Source organism: Lithobates pipiens, unplaced genomic scaffold (genome assembly GCF_037356315.1).
Source record: "Lithobates pipiens isolate NorthernLeopardFrog02 unplaced genomic scaffold, aLitPip1_a1.2 Scaffold_8, whole genome shotgun sequence".
Lineage (NCBI taxonomy): Eukaryota > Metazoa > Chordata > Amphibia > Anura > Ranidae > Lithobates > Lithobates pipiens.
In genome coordinates, this window is record NW_027507903.1 from 603353756 (window position 1) to 603369949 (window position 16194).

Below are 16194 nucleotides of genomic sequence, written 5' to 3' on the forward strand. Positions count from 1 at the left end.
AATTATTAACAATAATAAAAAAATTTCTTTTTATTATTAATTTGTTCCGTTCCATTTGTTTAGACAATGCAGTCGTTATTACGGATAATTCGTAACTTCGGATAAATTCGTATTCGTTCCGTTCTCTAACAGCCAAATTTGAAAGGAAATTACAATACCTATACATTTAATAGCTAATTATTAGTTATTCTTTCGAATTTACCAATGCTGGAATTTTTCGAATTGCGATCATAAAACGAATTACCCAAAAAACAAAAAAAATAAAATGAAACGAAAACAAACTAATTTTTTGGCAGTGCGCATGTCTAGTCAAATACACACCCCATACCAGACAACACATGGTATTGTTGCCAGCTGAAAGAAGCAGAGGCAGAAGTGGCGAGGGAAGCTGGCAGGATGGTTGGTATGGGTCAGGAGGGTCCTTACCAAGACACTGGGGGTTATCTACGAAAGGCAAATCCACTTTGCACGAAAAGTGCACTTGGAAGTGCAGTCGCTCTAAATCTGAGGGGTAGATCTGAAATGAGGGGAAGCTCTGCCGATTTTATAATCCAATCACGTGCAAACTAAAATGCTGTTTTTTTATTTTCCTTGCATATCCCCCCTCGGATTTACAGCGACTTTACTTCCAAATACACTTGCAGTGTAAAGTGTATTTGCCTTTAGTAAATAACCCCCAATGTCACTTTGCCCTTTGGAAGGTGACAGTCTCTTTAAAGAGAACCAGTCTTCAGCAGACTAATGTTAAAGGAGTTGTAAAAGCAGTTTTTTTTTTTTATCTTAATGCATTCTATGCATTAAGATAAAAAACCTTCTGCGTGTAGCAGCCTCCCCAGCAATCCCCTAATTACCTACCTACCCTTCCCTCTCCAGCGATGTCCACGACCCCCTCAGCCATCCAGGACATGCCTCCCGATTGGCTGAGACAGATCAGCAGTGCCACTAGCTCTGTAATCAAAGTCAGTCAACCAATCAGGAGAGAGAGGGGGCGGGCCAGGTCAGGGCTCCGTGTCTGAATGGATACACGGAGCTCTGACTTGGCTTGGGTGCCCCCTGTAGCAAGCTGCTGGCTGAGGGGGCACTCAAAGGAGGGAGGGGCCAGGAGCAGCAAAGAAAGACCAGAGAAGAGGAGGATCCGGGCTGCTCTGTGTAAAACCAACTACACAGAGGAGGCAAGTATAACATGCTTGTTATTTAAGAAAAAAAAAAAAGACTTTACAATCACTTTAAAAACACAGAGTGGCTAATCCCTGTCTTTGCTATTGACTGAAGGAGACATGGGAAAGTCCTTGTCATCAGGGGCGGACTGACAACTCATGTGGCCCCCGGGCAATGGGAGATTATGGAGCCCCCAGGCAATCCAACATTATGGGGCCACACAGTATACACAAACACACACACACACACACAGTAAACAATCACACAGTATACACAGACATGTTTCTATTGGCTGAGAAGGTACTGGAGAGGTGGAGCAGCTATAATCTCAGGATTTTTAGACCAAAAGGATGTCGGTAAGGGACATTTCAGAGACAGATGTAAAAACAAAAAAAAAAGGTTTTTACATACTTTCCCTGGTTTTACTGAGGCTGGCAACCCTGATGGGGCCCTCTAGTGGCACGGGGCCCTTGGGCAATGCCCGAGTGGCCCAATAGTCAGTCCGCCCCTGCTTGTCATGTCATGTAAATTAGACTTGGAGCTGGTTGATATGGTTTCTGGTGGGAGTCTCATCACTGGCAGGGGAGCCAAGTCCATTCAGTTCTACAATCCTAGAATCTGAATGAAGCCACCTTTGTTTGCCACTGGCTTTTTCATACAGACATGGCAGAGAATTCACTATACTAATATGCTCTCTCATGGAGAGAGGGTTACCAGTGGGGATTGGACTTCACCAGAGTACACAGGACACGTTCTGTCTGCTCCTAGGATTAGCACATGGCAGACTGGTTCCCAGGACACCTATATATTATTATCAACAACTCTGCTATTATAACACATGGCAGCAACATATTGCAAACAGCATTTATTACCAGTATTGATCCCTCAGCCTTGTCCTTGACGTATCCAATGGTGTGCTTGCAGATGACTTTCCACGGCTGTGTCAGCCATCCACCCTACAGGCAGAAACTTTACACTTTAAACATCAAACTTGCCTAAAGACATGGGGGGGGGGGGTTAATAAATATACTATTCTAATCACATATTTATTCTCTTGTCTAATGGCACAGCGCCACCTGGTGGCTTGTCTATATTCCGCCAGCAGATTGAACTAAGAATCAAGTATTCAGAAAAGAAAGGTTGTCCTTTTTATCACCTAAGGCAGGGGGTCTCAAACTGGTGGACCTCCAGCTGTTCAGGAACTACATTTCCCATCATGCCTTGTCATGTCTGTGAATGTCAGAGTTTTACAATGCCTCATGGGACATGTAGTTCCGCAACAGCTGGAGGGCCGTAGTTTGGAGACCAAAGGAATCGGCTGTCATATATATATAATATATATATATATATATATATATATATATATAATATATATAAATATATATTTAAGCTGCCATTACAGACCTCATAAAATCCTAGTTGCCTGGAAGTCATTCTGATCCACCAACGATAATACTTTAAGCACTGAAAGAAAGCAACAAATAAAGTCTGAATGATTTGTTGATCCTGCCAGTAACACGAGTTCCTGTCCTAGGGTCACGATGATCACTTACTGTATTGGATCTATAGAGAAACAGGGTTGTCATCCTAGGACAGGACTACAAGAACACCCTCCTCTCCTCCATAATATTAAAGGGAGGAGTTCTATAGTCCTACAGATAGCTGGGAACAATGCAGCTGATAAAGAATGTAGGACAGGAAGTTATCAGCTGACAAGACAGGTATTTCCTGCAGTTATTGAACAGATAATAAAAAAACAAAATAAAAAAACAAACACTTCCAAGGCAACAGGGACCAAAACAGGAGAAATTCACTGGTAGGGTTTACACAACCCTTAACTGGGTATAACAGCCAGTCAGCCAGGATTTCTTGGAAGCAGAGGTCAGCCATGACAGCCTACATTTTTTTCCCTCAGCTCGTTAAAATAGAGCTATAGACAAAACTTTTTTTTTTTTTCCATTTTGGCTAGAGTAAGGGAGGGTTAGAACTCCTGTCAGATTATTTTTTGCCATCTGTGTCCCATTGGAGAGATTTCCCTTCACTTCCTGTCCCATAGCCCAACAGGAAGTAAGAGGAAATCCCTGCAAATTAAAGGAATTCCTTGGGCCCTCCCCCGGTCACAAGAACTAGTGTCCCTACTGGAAAATTTCCCCTTCATTACTTTTCTGGGGACAACCTAAAATTCAGGATTTTCTTTTACTTTCAATGATAATTGTAAACAGGAGAAAGAGAGGATGACGGGGTGGGGGCACAGATAGCCATAAAAATTGGCAAGCCTTCCAATCCCTCTCCAAAAAAAAAAAAAAAAAAAAGTTTTGCCTTTACTTATACTTTAAACATACAAAATATCCAACCCCTTGCTTTACATCATGGGTGCTCAACCTGTGGCCCTCCAGCTGTTGTGGAACTACAACTCCCATCATGCCTCTACCTTTGGGTGTCAGGCTTCTAACTGTCAGCAGTTTGCAAAGCCTCATGGGACTTGTAGTTCCGCATCAGCTGGAGGACAACAGGTTGAGCAACCATGCTTTACATATAGGTGTAACTAAGCTGCAGTACCTAAAACAATCCTGAAGGTGGCACAATAATCCCTTTGTCTAACTTTCTCCAGTGTTTGAAGGGATTCTGTCACAGAGCAGAACACAGATGCCTCATGACTATCCCTTTAAGGGGATCATTTGTTATTCATAATCCCTACTACGTAAACTTCCAGTGAAAACAACTGCCTATTATTATATATATCCATATGTTTTAGTGGTTCCATAATCTTAATTTCTCATGATCCAAAGCAGATTCAGCCAGGGCATGCTGGGTCCTGCAGTACCGAATGAGCAGTAGACTGACAGTCATGCACTTGTGTGGCGGACACTTTGGGGGGTGGGTGATTTACTAAGGCTAGGTTCACACATGCTGCGGCTTGGTGTGATTTATTTTTTTGCCTGAAATTGCACCTAAACTGAACGCAAAAACGCACGGGACCCTTTTCAAAACCGCCCCAGACATGTTTGAACTGGTTCCATTGAGAGTCGGTCCCATTCACATGTTATGTAAATTGGATGCGGTGAAAAACAGGTCCATCTGTGATTGGACAAGGGGAGATTGTGAAGTTCGTATGCCCTTTGTCCAATCACAGAACGCCTTTTCATCTTGCCGTTTTCTGAATGGAGCAGCTACATTGTGATCCTCGTTAGAGGCTGCGTGTAAGTAACATTGTTCAAGAAAGCAGCCACCAACGAGGCGCACATCATTAGGAGGTACCTAGCTAATGCCCCAATCAAGTTTTTGCGCACACCTTTAACAATTATTGTTTTTTTTTTTTTTTTTTAAATAAAGTGTGGAGGGGGTGGGGGGCATAAAATGTACCATTAGTACACGCTGACATGCAGCTTGGTTGTGGTCTACAAACATTTCCCACAACCAGCTGCCTTTCTAGCTTCAAGAACTTTTTGATGGCCCTTTAATACGCATTTTTTTTTTTCTACACACCCCTTTGGCCGAGGCGTTTTTTTTCCCCCGTTTCTTGCGGAAACCATTGCAGCTAAAAATGTATAGTCTCTAAGTGCAAGATAAATGGTAATTGGCGCAACCAGAAAACATTCGAGATCTGTGTCTGAAATGCCTGGTTAAACACAAAAAAAAAAAAAAAAACAGCAAAAAAATGTAAACATAAAAACAAAAAACAAACCCTGAATGTACAAGAGAGAAGGTGGCAAAGAGAAAGGGATACAGTCCGTTCTCCCATCTCGTTTTCCTATATCACATGGGGCGAGTCACTGACCCCATTTGTACGTTAAGCTCCTCACATTCCATTCTTTGGTCCCAATGTCCCACCCACACCAGCTTCCCAAAGCTCCGTCTGTACTACCAGTGTTTGGCTTCAGTTACCCTCCACCCCCCGACAGGCTGCGTTTTTTTTTTTTTGTTCCCCGGTCCCTCCCACCTTAAAGGCTGTGTCTGTTCCCCCCCTTTTTTTTTTTTTTCCTGCGCACACAGCCTGCGTTTGGCCCCAAGACCCCCCCCCCCCCATTTGCTTAGGCCACTGGTGGGCCCCCCCCCCCCATCCAACCCAAACGCTATTTGGCCCATATGGTGTTTGGCTCCTTAATTTCCCATCCAGGAGAAAAACTCTGGTGTGGCTCCAATCTCCCGTCCAGTACAGGCTTGTTTGGTGTACGTCCTTTGTTCCATCCCAAGCGTTGTTTGGTTCCCCCACCCCCGTCCAACCGTGCGAGTTTAGGAGGTTCCACTTCTGCTTGGCAGCCTTGGCGGAGGTCACTGCACTGGGTTAACCACCAGAACTTTGCACTGGCGCTTGGCTATTTTATCCAGCGATAGGGTGGCCCGCTCGGGTGGCAGGTAGAGGGGGCGGCCCAAGGGGGATCCTACGGGTGGAGTGATTGCGCGACGCTCCATAACGCTGCCGGTTCTATACAAAAGAGAGAGAGGTGTGTTACTGGCCAGATCACCAGGTGCAAACAGAGGGGGGAAAAAAAGGCAAAAGAAAAGAAAACGAATGCAGCCAGCACATCTAATGTAAGCTGCCGTATATGATTTTTTTTTTTTGGGGGTTTCATACTGCTTTAAGCATTTATACATACAACAAATGATTGTTTAAGGGAGTACCCATCCCTATAACTGTCCTGCACATGTTGAAGTCATAAAAAATAGCAGCCTAATGATTTTTGCTAAAGCTTTAATATCTATAGCCATCCTAATATAGATAGGATCACAAGATGAAGCTGCTGACAAATAGACATCTTGTGGAGCCTCAGTCAGGTACACACTTAAAATGACTGTGAAGGCAGAAGGTTTTTTATCTTAATGCATTCTATACATTAAAAAGCCTTCTGTGTGCAGCAGCCCCCCTAATACTTACCTGAGGGGTCCAGTGATGTCCACGAGTTTCTCAGCCGTCCGAGATTCTCCCTCCCTAATTGGCTGAGACACAGCAGCGGCAGCCAATGGCAGTCAAAGTCAACTAGCCAATCAGGAGAGAGAGGGGGCGGGGCCAGGGCTCCTGTAAATGGACACGGGGAGCTGTGACTCCCATTTGGGAGGGGCCAGGAGCAACGAAGAGGGACCCGAGGAGGAGGCGGCTCAGGGCTGCTCTGTGCAAATCCACTACACAGAGGAGGAAAGTATAACATTTTATTTTTATTTTTTCTATAAAAATAATAAAGGAGACTTTACAATCACTTGCTGACCGGCTCACGCCGATATACGTCGGCAGAATGGCACTGCTGCGGAAAGTGCCTTACCCCTACGGCGGCACCTTTAAGAGCCCTAGCAGGCATACACACCTGCTGCACAGTGGGGGATCCGATACGTGTGGCCGGCGGGAGCGATCACCATAACGGGGATTTGTGTGTGTAAACACACAAATCCCTGTTCTGACAGGGGAGTAGAGACAGCTTGTCTGTTCCTAAGTAGGAACAAAGATCTGGCTCCTTCTCCAGTCAGTCACACCCCCCCCAGTTAGAAAAGTCTCCCTAGGGAACACATTTAACCCCTTGATCGCCCCCTAGTGTTGACCCCTTCTCCGCCAGTGACATTTACACAGTAATCAGTGCATTTGGGTCCTTGCATTACAAACTTGGTAGATCTAAGCGAGGTGGCACAATCAGATTGCAACATTTGAGCTTGAGAGAGGTTCTGTCCTCACTTTGGAGAGATTGCATCTCACTTCCTGTGGTGTCTAGGAGCAGGGATGTGCTCCGGCGTGTTCGCACACTCCACCTGCAGAGCCTGGCAGGAAGTCAGCACTGCGCTGCACTAATCACAGGCAGAGACATTTTCCCGATGTGCGGCTGCAGAGATCGGGAAACGTCTCACTGCCTGTGATTAGCGCAGCGCCAACTTCCTGGCAGGCTCTGCACGTGGAGTGTGCGAACATGCCGGAGCTCATCCCTATCTAGGAGACAGAAAAGAAAATCTACCCAAAGGAAGGACAGCAATAACCCTGATAGAGATTTTAAAGGTAAGTTCACCTATTCAGAATTTTTTTTAAAATGGTGAACACTATACACCCTCCCCTGATCTCCCCTGTACTTACCTCAATGGGTGAAAAACGGTCAGTCCCATGCAACTGAAATCCCCTCTCCTCTTCTTTCTGTAGGACTTTTGGGACAGACCAGAGCAATTTCCGATTGGTCAGAGCTGCCACGTGACCCATTTGACCAACCGGAATCGCTCTCATTTATCTGGAAAACTTTACAGAGGAGGAAGTACAGTGGGGATTTCAAATCCCCTGACTGCTGCACCGGCTGTGTGGGCACTAACACCTCATCACCCACAGAGGTAAAGTACAGTGTGGACCAGAGGGGGTAGGGGAAGGTCTACTGTGTAACCCCTTTTCATTTTTCTGAAAAGGTGAAGTAAACCTTTAAGCATTCCGCACTCTATCCAAAGATGCACTTAAATTTGCAAACCAACATCGATGTATCCTAGGCCGTCTGATACACAGGTCTGTAATGCCTACCTATGGCGAACCCCAAGCCCAACCCTCCCCCCCAAACCATAAAGCAGTTGGATTCCTCACCGGATCAGCTGACCGCGAGGAGGCTGCTGGTGAGAGAAAGACTGGGATCTCCCAAGAGCACCCCCTGCCTGCTGTCTCTCCAGATCCCTAAGTGCCGGACTGCTGGGACTACTTCTTCTTGAAACAGGACGAGCGTCTGGAGGAGCCTGTGATACACTGGCTGTGAACTGTAGCTTCAGCTTCATATGTTGGCTCAACTAGAAGGGGAAAACAGAAGAGAAATCAAGTCTAGTTGAAGTGGTCATGGTAAATTGTATTAAAGCATATTTCCACCATTGCAGTCAAATTTGAGAAAACCCCACTATACAGGATGTGATATGTTCCCACTCACACAGTATACCTATTTTTTTTTTTTGTAATATTTGTTACCTTTTAGATTTTTCTTAGGAGAAAGTGTCATGGCTGACTTAAAGATTTTTTTTTAAACAATGTTGTGGCGAGCCTATCCCAAGTCTGTCCTCATTAAAGCAGAACTTCACCAAAAGGGCAAGTTCTTCTTGTTTTCCTCCCCCCTATTTAACAACTGCCACTGATCAGGTGACCAATGTGTCGGGTTATTGGTCATGTGATGGGCCCTGTGTTCAGCAGGGACCAAATTTCAATCCATGTATTGCAGTCACTGGACAGTGGAAGTTGGTGGTTAGATCATCTTCTGTCGAAAGGACAAGCTGGAAAACATTTGTCGTTCAGTGGCTGCAGCCATTGATCAGTGTACTTTGATAGTGGAGAGTCCCGCTGTCAGAATACACAACCATCTATGGCCAGCTTAACAGCGCTGCTGGTCTGTGCCACCGATGCATGTCAGTGAACAGAGCGGCTTCCTGTTCCTCTATAGTTCTGTGCAAGAGAGCACAGGTCCGTATAGCTATGCCCTCCTTCCTCCTAAAGCACTTTAGCCACCTAAAAATCCAATGCTAAAATCACTCAGCTTGAACTTTGACTGCACAGAAGAGACTGAAGAAAAGACAATGCACTTCCAGTGGAATGGATTCCAGCAAAAGTGGGATGATGGTGTCAAATGACGATGAGGCAGGGCGGTGTGGCTCTCGTTCTGGGGCGCCTCCATATGACGGCGTCCCAGAACGGCCATGCCGCGTTGCTAGGACACGGCGCAACCCCAATCTCTGTAAAGGGGCGCTTCCGTGGGTCTCTTTAACCATGTGATCGGCTGTGTCCAATCACAGCCGGTCACATGTAAAACAAGGAAGTGCCGGTAATCATCTCTCTTCGCCTCACACTGACAGAGCGGCATCTCCATGCGGGGGAACATCTAGGTCACAAATCTGTGCCCACCAATGCCAGCTATCAATGCCCACCAGTGGCAGCAGTGTCCACCACTGCCCACAAGTGCCACCAATCAGTGCCCATTAGCGATGCCAGTCAGTGCCAGGGTTCTGACGAGAAGTGTTCCCCCACCCCCCCAATCGGATAGTGTCCGCCCCGTACTGTGCAGGCGCAGCTCTTGCTCAGTATGGGAGGACAAAGGAGACACCAAAAGTCTCCGAAGATGAACGGCACCTGCCCCCTAATAGTACCTTCCTTTCACATGCTCCTGATGTTGAAAAACAGCACTTTGTAACAGGGCCCCTTGCGGGCTCGCTTCGTTCGCTACGCTTCCGGCACAGCCTCACTTCACTCGCCACGCTTCCGGCACGGCCTCGCTACACTCTGCATATTTTTATTCTAACTCTCCACTAAATGTTCACTTGGTTGGTGGGGCTTGAACCTGGACTGAGGGCAGCAGGTACTATTAAATGTGCAGGCACCGTTCATCTTCGGAGACTTTCGGCGTCTTTGTCCTTGGTACTGTGTAAGCGCAGTATAGGGTGGACACTATCCGATGGAGGACAGTATTCGACAAGACACCGGTAATGAGTGCCACCTATCAGTACTGGCCATCAATACCCATCACTGCTGTCAAACAATTCCCATCAGTGTCGCCTATTCGTGCCCACCAGAGCTGCCCATCAGTGCCACCTCATCAATGCCCACCAGTTCAGCCTATCAGTGCTACCTCATCAGTGCACATCATTGGAGGCGAAAAATTACCTTTTTTTTTTGTTTACAAAAAAAACAACAGTGATTAAATACCACCAAAAGAAAGATCTATGTGTGAAGAAAATGATAAAAAATGTGTTTGGGTACAATGTAGCACAACTGCACATAATGTGGATAATGCCAGAACTCTGAACGGCCACACTCCAATGCTAAAATGATGCTTTATTAAAATAATATTTAGGACACGGCAAATTACATTACATCGAAAGATGCTAACAGCTGACGCGTTTAGCACTATGGCTAGTGCTTACCCATAGCTGGTAGCACAACGGCACAATTGTCATTCAAAGTGTGACAGTGCTGAAAGCTGAAAAATGGCCTGGGTAGGAAAGGTAGTGCCCAGTAGGCAAATGGTTAAAATGCATGTTAAAGCAAACTTGTGCTTCACCTACTCATTGCACAGAATAAAAATTAACTTTCACGGAACTGAGCAAGCATGTTTATGCATAAAACTGGCCAGCCATCTATCATCCAGTTCCATGGCCACCTTCAACCATTACTATAAAAGAATTTGTGCTGCTGAAGTCATGATAGTCCGGGCTAGCGTTGGTTAATTCCCATCTGCCCACAGAAGTCAGATGCCCTTCCTCCGTAGACAAAGAGTGAGTCATGAGATAATTGCAGACAATCTCTGGAATAATGAATCGTCTGGGAATATTAACAGTATGTCTTATGTTTTCATCAAAGCGGAGGAGAGGGTCAGGTCATACACTGTACTATTCAAGCACTTATCTCTTCACCACACACACACACCGTCTCCGATAATGACAGGGTAGGCGCAGTGCTGGAGGACGGCAGGCTGAAGGTCAGACAAAGATTTTTTTTATTATTTTATTTTTCCCCCCCCCCATCAGCAACAGATAACCTGTCTTCAATCACAGGGGAATTGTGGGGTTTGGCACAGCTATGCAAGATAAAATAACAGCAGGGCAGGCGAAGAGCTCTGCGTTGGAGAAAAAATGCTCCTCACTGGATCAGCTTCAGTTCAAAGTGAATACCACAGCAAAGAAGAAGGCGCATCCAAGTGCAGTAATAAAACACTTTAATGACAAGGAACAGTGAAAAACACTTACAGGTATAAGATGGAAGTGAGCAAACAGGCATATCAATGAATCCATAACGTCCAACGGGATGCCTCCTGGGAGTAATGCCGCGTACACACAACCGGACTTTCCGGCAGACTAGGTCCGACGGTCTTCCCGACAGACTTTCGGCGGAGTTCCGAAAGAACACACACGAACGGACTAAGTCTGTTCGAAAGTCAGTTCAATTTGAACGTAATGGCGTAAAACGGACTAAACAAGGAAGTTCAATAGCCAGCAGCCAATAGCTTCCCTTGCGTCGTATTTGGTCCGTCAGACCAGCACACAGACGAACGGTTTTCCCGATTTTTAGTCCATCAGAATTAAGTCCGTCGGATAGATTTGAAGCATGTTCTATTTCTAGATCCGTCTGATTTTTTTTTTCCTGAAAAACGATCGGACTATCCCACACAAATGATCGGATTGTCCAACGGACTGATTCCGTTGGACCTAGTCTGCCTGGAAAGTTCGGTCTGTGCTGTTGGGACCAGCATGGAATCCAAGCAACTGGAAACTAAGAGTGACCGGTACATGTTTCGGAGCATGCCCAGTCGCTCCTCCTTCAAACTAGTCCAACCAACGATTGATTTGAAGAAGGAGTGACTGGGCATGGTCCGAAATATGTACCGGCCCACTCTGACATCACTTCCGGTTGCCTGGATTCCATGCTGGTCCTGACAGCCCAGCCCTCCATCTTGGATCAGAAAGACAGACTTTACCACCGCTGGTCGGCTGGAACTTCCACCTGCAGTTGTCTAATGCCGCGTACACACGACTGAACTTTCCAGGCAGACTAGGTCTGACGGGATCAGTCCATCGGACAATCCGATCATATGTGTGGGCTAGTCTAATTGTTTTTCAGGGAAAAAAAAAAAAAAAAAAAAAAAAAAGGACAGACCTAGAAATAGAACACGCTTCAAATCTATCCGACGGACTAAAAATCGGGAAAACCGTTCGTCTGTGTGCTGGTCCGATAGACCAAATACGACGCAAGGGCAGCTATTGGCTGCTGGCTATTGAACTTCCTTGTTTAGTCCCGTTTACGTCATCACGTTCAAAACGAACGGACTTTCGAAGGGACTTAGTCCGTTTGTGTGTGTTATTTCGGAAATTCCGTCGGAAAAACCCGCCCGAAAGTCAGTCGGGAAGACTGTCAGACCTAGTCTGCTGGAAAGTCCGGTCGTGTGTACGCGGTATTACTCCCAGGAGGCATCCTGTTGGACATTATGGATTCATTGATATGCCTGTTTGTTCACTTCCATCCTATAAGTGTTTTTCACTGTTCCTTGTCATTAAAGTGTTTTATTACTGCACTTGGATGCGCCTTCTTCTTCGCTTTGGTATTCACTTTGAACTGAAGCTGATCCAGTGAGGAGCAATTTTTCTCCAACACCCTGCAAATGTCTTACTCCCAGGAGGCATCCCATTGGCCATTATGGATTCATTGATATGCCCGTTTCTCACTTCCATCTTGTCTTTTTTTTTTTTTAACCCTTCCTTGTCATTAAAGTGTTTTATTACTGCACTTAAAAGCACCTTCTCTGCTTTACCTATAAAGTGTGCTTTCCTCTTCTGAAGTGCTGCTGTGGAGCATTAATCACATCTCAAGAGCCAGTCATGTACTGTTTGTTAAAGTCTTCTTGTTATCCAGAGCCCCCCTATTCTCCACACTCCAAGTTCAAAGCGAATGTAACCTCAAAAAATAAAAATTTTACATGCATGTTCTGTTTTTGTTTTTTTTATATATATTTTTTTGCAATCTGTTTGGTATTTAGCATCTCAATTATTCAGAAATACCTAGTGACCCTGTCAGTTTCCCTTTATCAGATGCCGATCTATGCTGGTGTGGTCAAGTTTGTGTCTCTGCGCTTCCTCTTTGGAAATACAGGATGTTGTAGTGATGCACGGTGTGCCTATATCTCCCTTAGTCATTTTATCCGCCTAGCCCTGCTGTGTTAACTGGCAGCAGCTCCCAACACTGCAGCATACACAGTAGAGCAGCCTTTCTCAAACTTTTAACCCTAGAGGAACCCCAAAAATTATTTTCAGGTCTCGAGGAACCCTTACTAAAACCAATTTATTAGGGGTAAATATGAACAATGCCCATTATACTGGTGGTCAATAGGAAGAATGCCCCCCCCCTTAAAGTGGGGCTTAGAATGTCACCCTTAAAAGACAGCTAAAGATATTTGGTGTCATGCTGCTAGCTTTTCTAAGTGATGCTGAACCTTCAACTCTGTAGGCATTATCAAAAAGGTGGTTCATCAGCCACAGCTCAAGGAACCCCTAGCAACCTGTGGAGGAACCCCAGGGTTCCACAGAACCCTGGTTGAGACTGGCTGCAGTAGAGGAACATACTTACTGCTGTATGTGACATCACTCAGAGTCCTACTTTAGCTCATCATTGTCACTGCAAATGGAAGTGGAGGGCCACACTTCTTGCAGCATCATCATCATGCAGGCCCTGTCCCTCCTTCCAATGACTGATCGCAATATCAGAAGTGGCCCTTATGCACTTTCTAGGGAGAGCTTGGAAAAAAAAAAAAAAAGTTCCTTCTTGCAACCACACCTGAAATGCCCCAGAGAAAGAAAACACACCGCTCCAGGTGAGGCTGCAATCCATGTCTCTGTAGTGGGTGCTCGCCCAGGATCGCCACCTCACATCATAGGATAAAAAGAGCTGGCCGCACACCACTTAAATAAAGATATTCCAACTTTATTCCATAGAACACATGGGGACAACACAAGTGACACCAAATCTGCAAGTGTTTCACACGTCTATTACTCATAACGAGAAATGCCCGCTACACCTGATACGTCGCTGCAAGCCCCCCCGATGTGGAGGAACTACCCGAAAGAAGGCCGGAACAGTAACATTTTTTGGCAGCAGAGGTCGGAATCGCATATCTTCTGATGACTCACATCTTTTACATTGCAGGCCCCCCACATTTATATCACAGTCCCCTTCTTACATCATTGTCCTCTGCCCCCCCTCCTCACATCACAGTTACTCCCCCTTTACGTCAGAGTTCCCCTACGCATCATAGTCCCCACTCTATGTTACAGTTCCTCCTTTATGTCAATGTGACCACCTCCCTTAGCCCCCCTTCAAAGCACTGTTCTTACCCCCTCTTTATGGCAGAGTCCTGAGCCCCCCTTTTTAGCTGTATCCTGAGCCCCCCTAGCAATGTCCTTGAACCCTTTCATAACAGTGATCTCACCCCTCCCCCCTTTTCCTTTCACAGCAGAATTTGAGCCCTACCATATAAAAATCATGTCTGAAAGGAAAGCGAGAACTATACAACTTTTCTGGTTAGTATGCTGATGATTAACCCGCTCGCAGCTCCTACTTTCCGTCCCGATACGCCACCTCGCCTGTCCTCTGCACTACTACAAGGAGGATAGCGCAGCAGCCCTGGGGAAAGCAGGAGAGCGATGTACACTGCAGCCATGACAGAAAGGAAGAGCAACCTTTCTATTGGAACAAGCATTGACCTTTTCAGCAATTTGAGCCACAGTAGCTCTTCTATTAGATCAGACTACATGGGCCAGCCTTTGCTCTCCATGTGCATCAATAAGCCTTGGCCACTCATGACCCCGTCACAAATTTTCCTTCCTTGGACCACTTTTGGTTGGTTCTGACCACTGCAGATCACGAACATCCCACAAGAGCTGCAGTGTTGGAGTTGCTCTGACCCAGCTCTCTAGCCATTAAAATTTGCCCCCTATCAAAGTCAGTCAAATCCTTAGGCTTGCCCATTTTTTCTGCTTTCAACACATCAACATCAGGGGTAACATGTTCATATATCCCACCCACTTTCAGATGCCATTGTAAAAAGTTAATCAATGTTATTCACTTCACCTGTCAGCGATCATAATGCTATGGCTGATCAGTGTATGCTTGTACTCCGGGGTCTAACAGTCTGAAGTTTTCAGAAACTTCCCCAAAAGTGGTACTAATATTCTATCACATCCAGGGGTAGGCAATACTAAAGAGGTGGAGATCTACCTGAACAACATGGGAGAAGTCAAAGATCACCGGTCACAGTGTCACCTCCTCACACTTGATCTAAACCTCTAATTGCCGTAATACCGTGTCGCAATGGCACAGCAATCATGGGTTCAAATCAGTCTGTCAAACACACTCAGATCCCTTTTCAGGGGAAGAGCAGTGCCGGCTGCACTTGTGAATGAGCCCTTAGTTGCATTCAGCAGCGGCACCCTTAATGCTTGATCACATGTAAAGTGGAGGGTAGGGGGTGTAAACCCTGCGGTTGAGTCACCGTTTTACCGCCCCCAATTCTTACCCTGTTTAGCTGCTGAGGCAGCAGCCAAAAGTGTACACAGCAGGAATTAAGCCCCGTGTTTCCTTTGATGGGGCTGTCACCTGCCAAATCACGACTCATTCAAGTAAACGGGGCCACTCTGTAAAAGCCCCGCAACTACATGCTTCTGTGGGGTCCAAGGGGCTAAAGAAGGTGGTGAAAAGGCAACACAATGCTGCCTGCTTTAACCCCTTGTTTTCTGTAGTGCACAAGATTGCAGAGTACTTGCAGAGCAGCCTCATTCACTCGAATGGGTCATGCTTGACACAGCACTGCTGTGTGGTTAAACCGCAGCACATCAGTGTGAAAGCAGCCTTATACTATTATGTCCAGTGTATTGCTTCACACTGACTCAAAGATCTCTTCTTTCCTGCTGCTGGCACCACTCTGGAGACCGCTAGCCGGGATAAGAGATGGAGTGTAGTTGGTATCACTCCGCATAGGACAGGAGCCGACACCACAGAGGAGGCATTGGCTTATGTGGCTCCTGCTCCCTACTACAGCTCCAACTTTACAAGTAGTCCCTCTGCATTGCACTCTGTTTGATGGTCTGGAATGGCAGGTCAGCAAACCCAGACCGAGAGCTACCAGTCACCTGTCTGCATTCTACTGGTTGCTGGCCTCCAGACATAAACCTTCCTTTAGAACCTCTATCATTATAACAACAATACCCATCAAACAACTGGAGCTTCACTGTCCCTCTCCACCTCTGTGGTAGCCTATAAAGCTGGTCTGCCATTCAAGTAATGGTCTGCACCACGAAGATGTTCAAGGGTTCAACACACTGCTCAACTATGGAGATGGAGGGGATCGGTTCCTCTATATGCTGCCTTTTCTATCCAGCTTCCTCTTCTTTCTGCTGCCCCCAGGCTCTTGCGTGGTCCTATGTCCCACCAAAGCTGTGCCGGTTTCCCCCTACCCTCTCCCGCCAGCTGCTGTGGGGGGGGAATCTGTCAGGATGGAGTGCAGGTAGAGGAGCAGTAAATATGTAATTTACCGGTCCGTTCCTCTTCTGAATGGACACAGTGAGTGA

General features: G+C 46.1%; 1 protein-coding gene across 1 annotated transcript in view; it reads right to left on the bottom strand.

Annotated features, from left to right (window-relative positions):
* Nucleotides 1-5211: 5211 nt before the first annotated feature.
* The window catches only part of TRAPPC14 (trafficking protein particle complex subunit 14), a 54127-nt gene continuing 43144 nt past the window's right edge, over nt 5212-16194 (bottom strand). Inside the window, exons 10-11 of the mRNA XM_077470571.1 lie at nt 7697-7893; nt 5212-5584 (exon numbers count right to left, since the gene is read on the bottom strand). Coding sequence (XP_077326697.1) covers nt 5431-5584; nt 7697-7893 — 351 coding nt within the window. The 3' untranslated portion in view covers nt 5212-5430. The remainder of the gene's footprint in view (nt 5585-7696; nt 7894-16194) is intronic.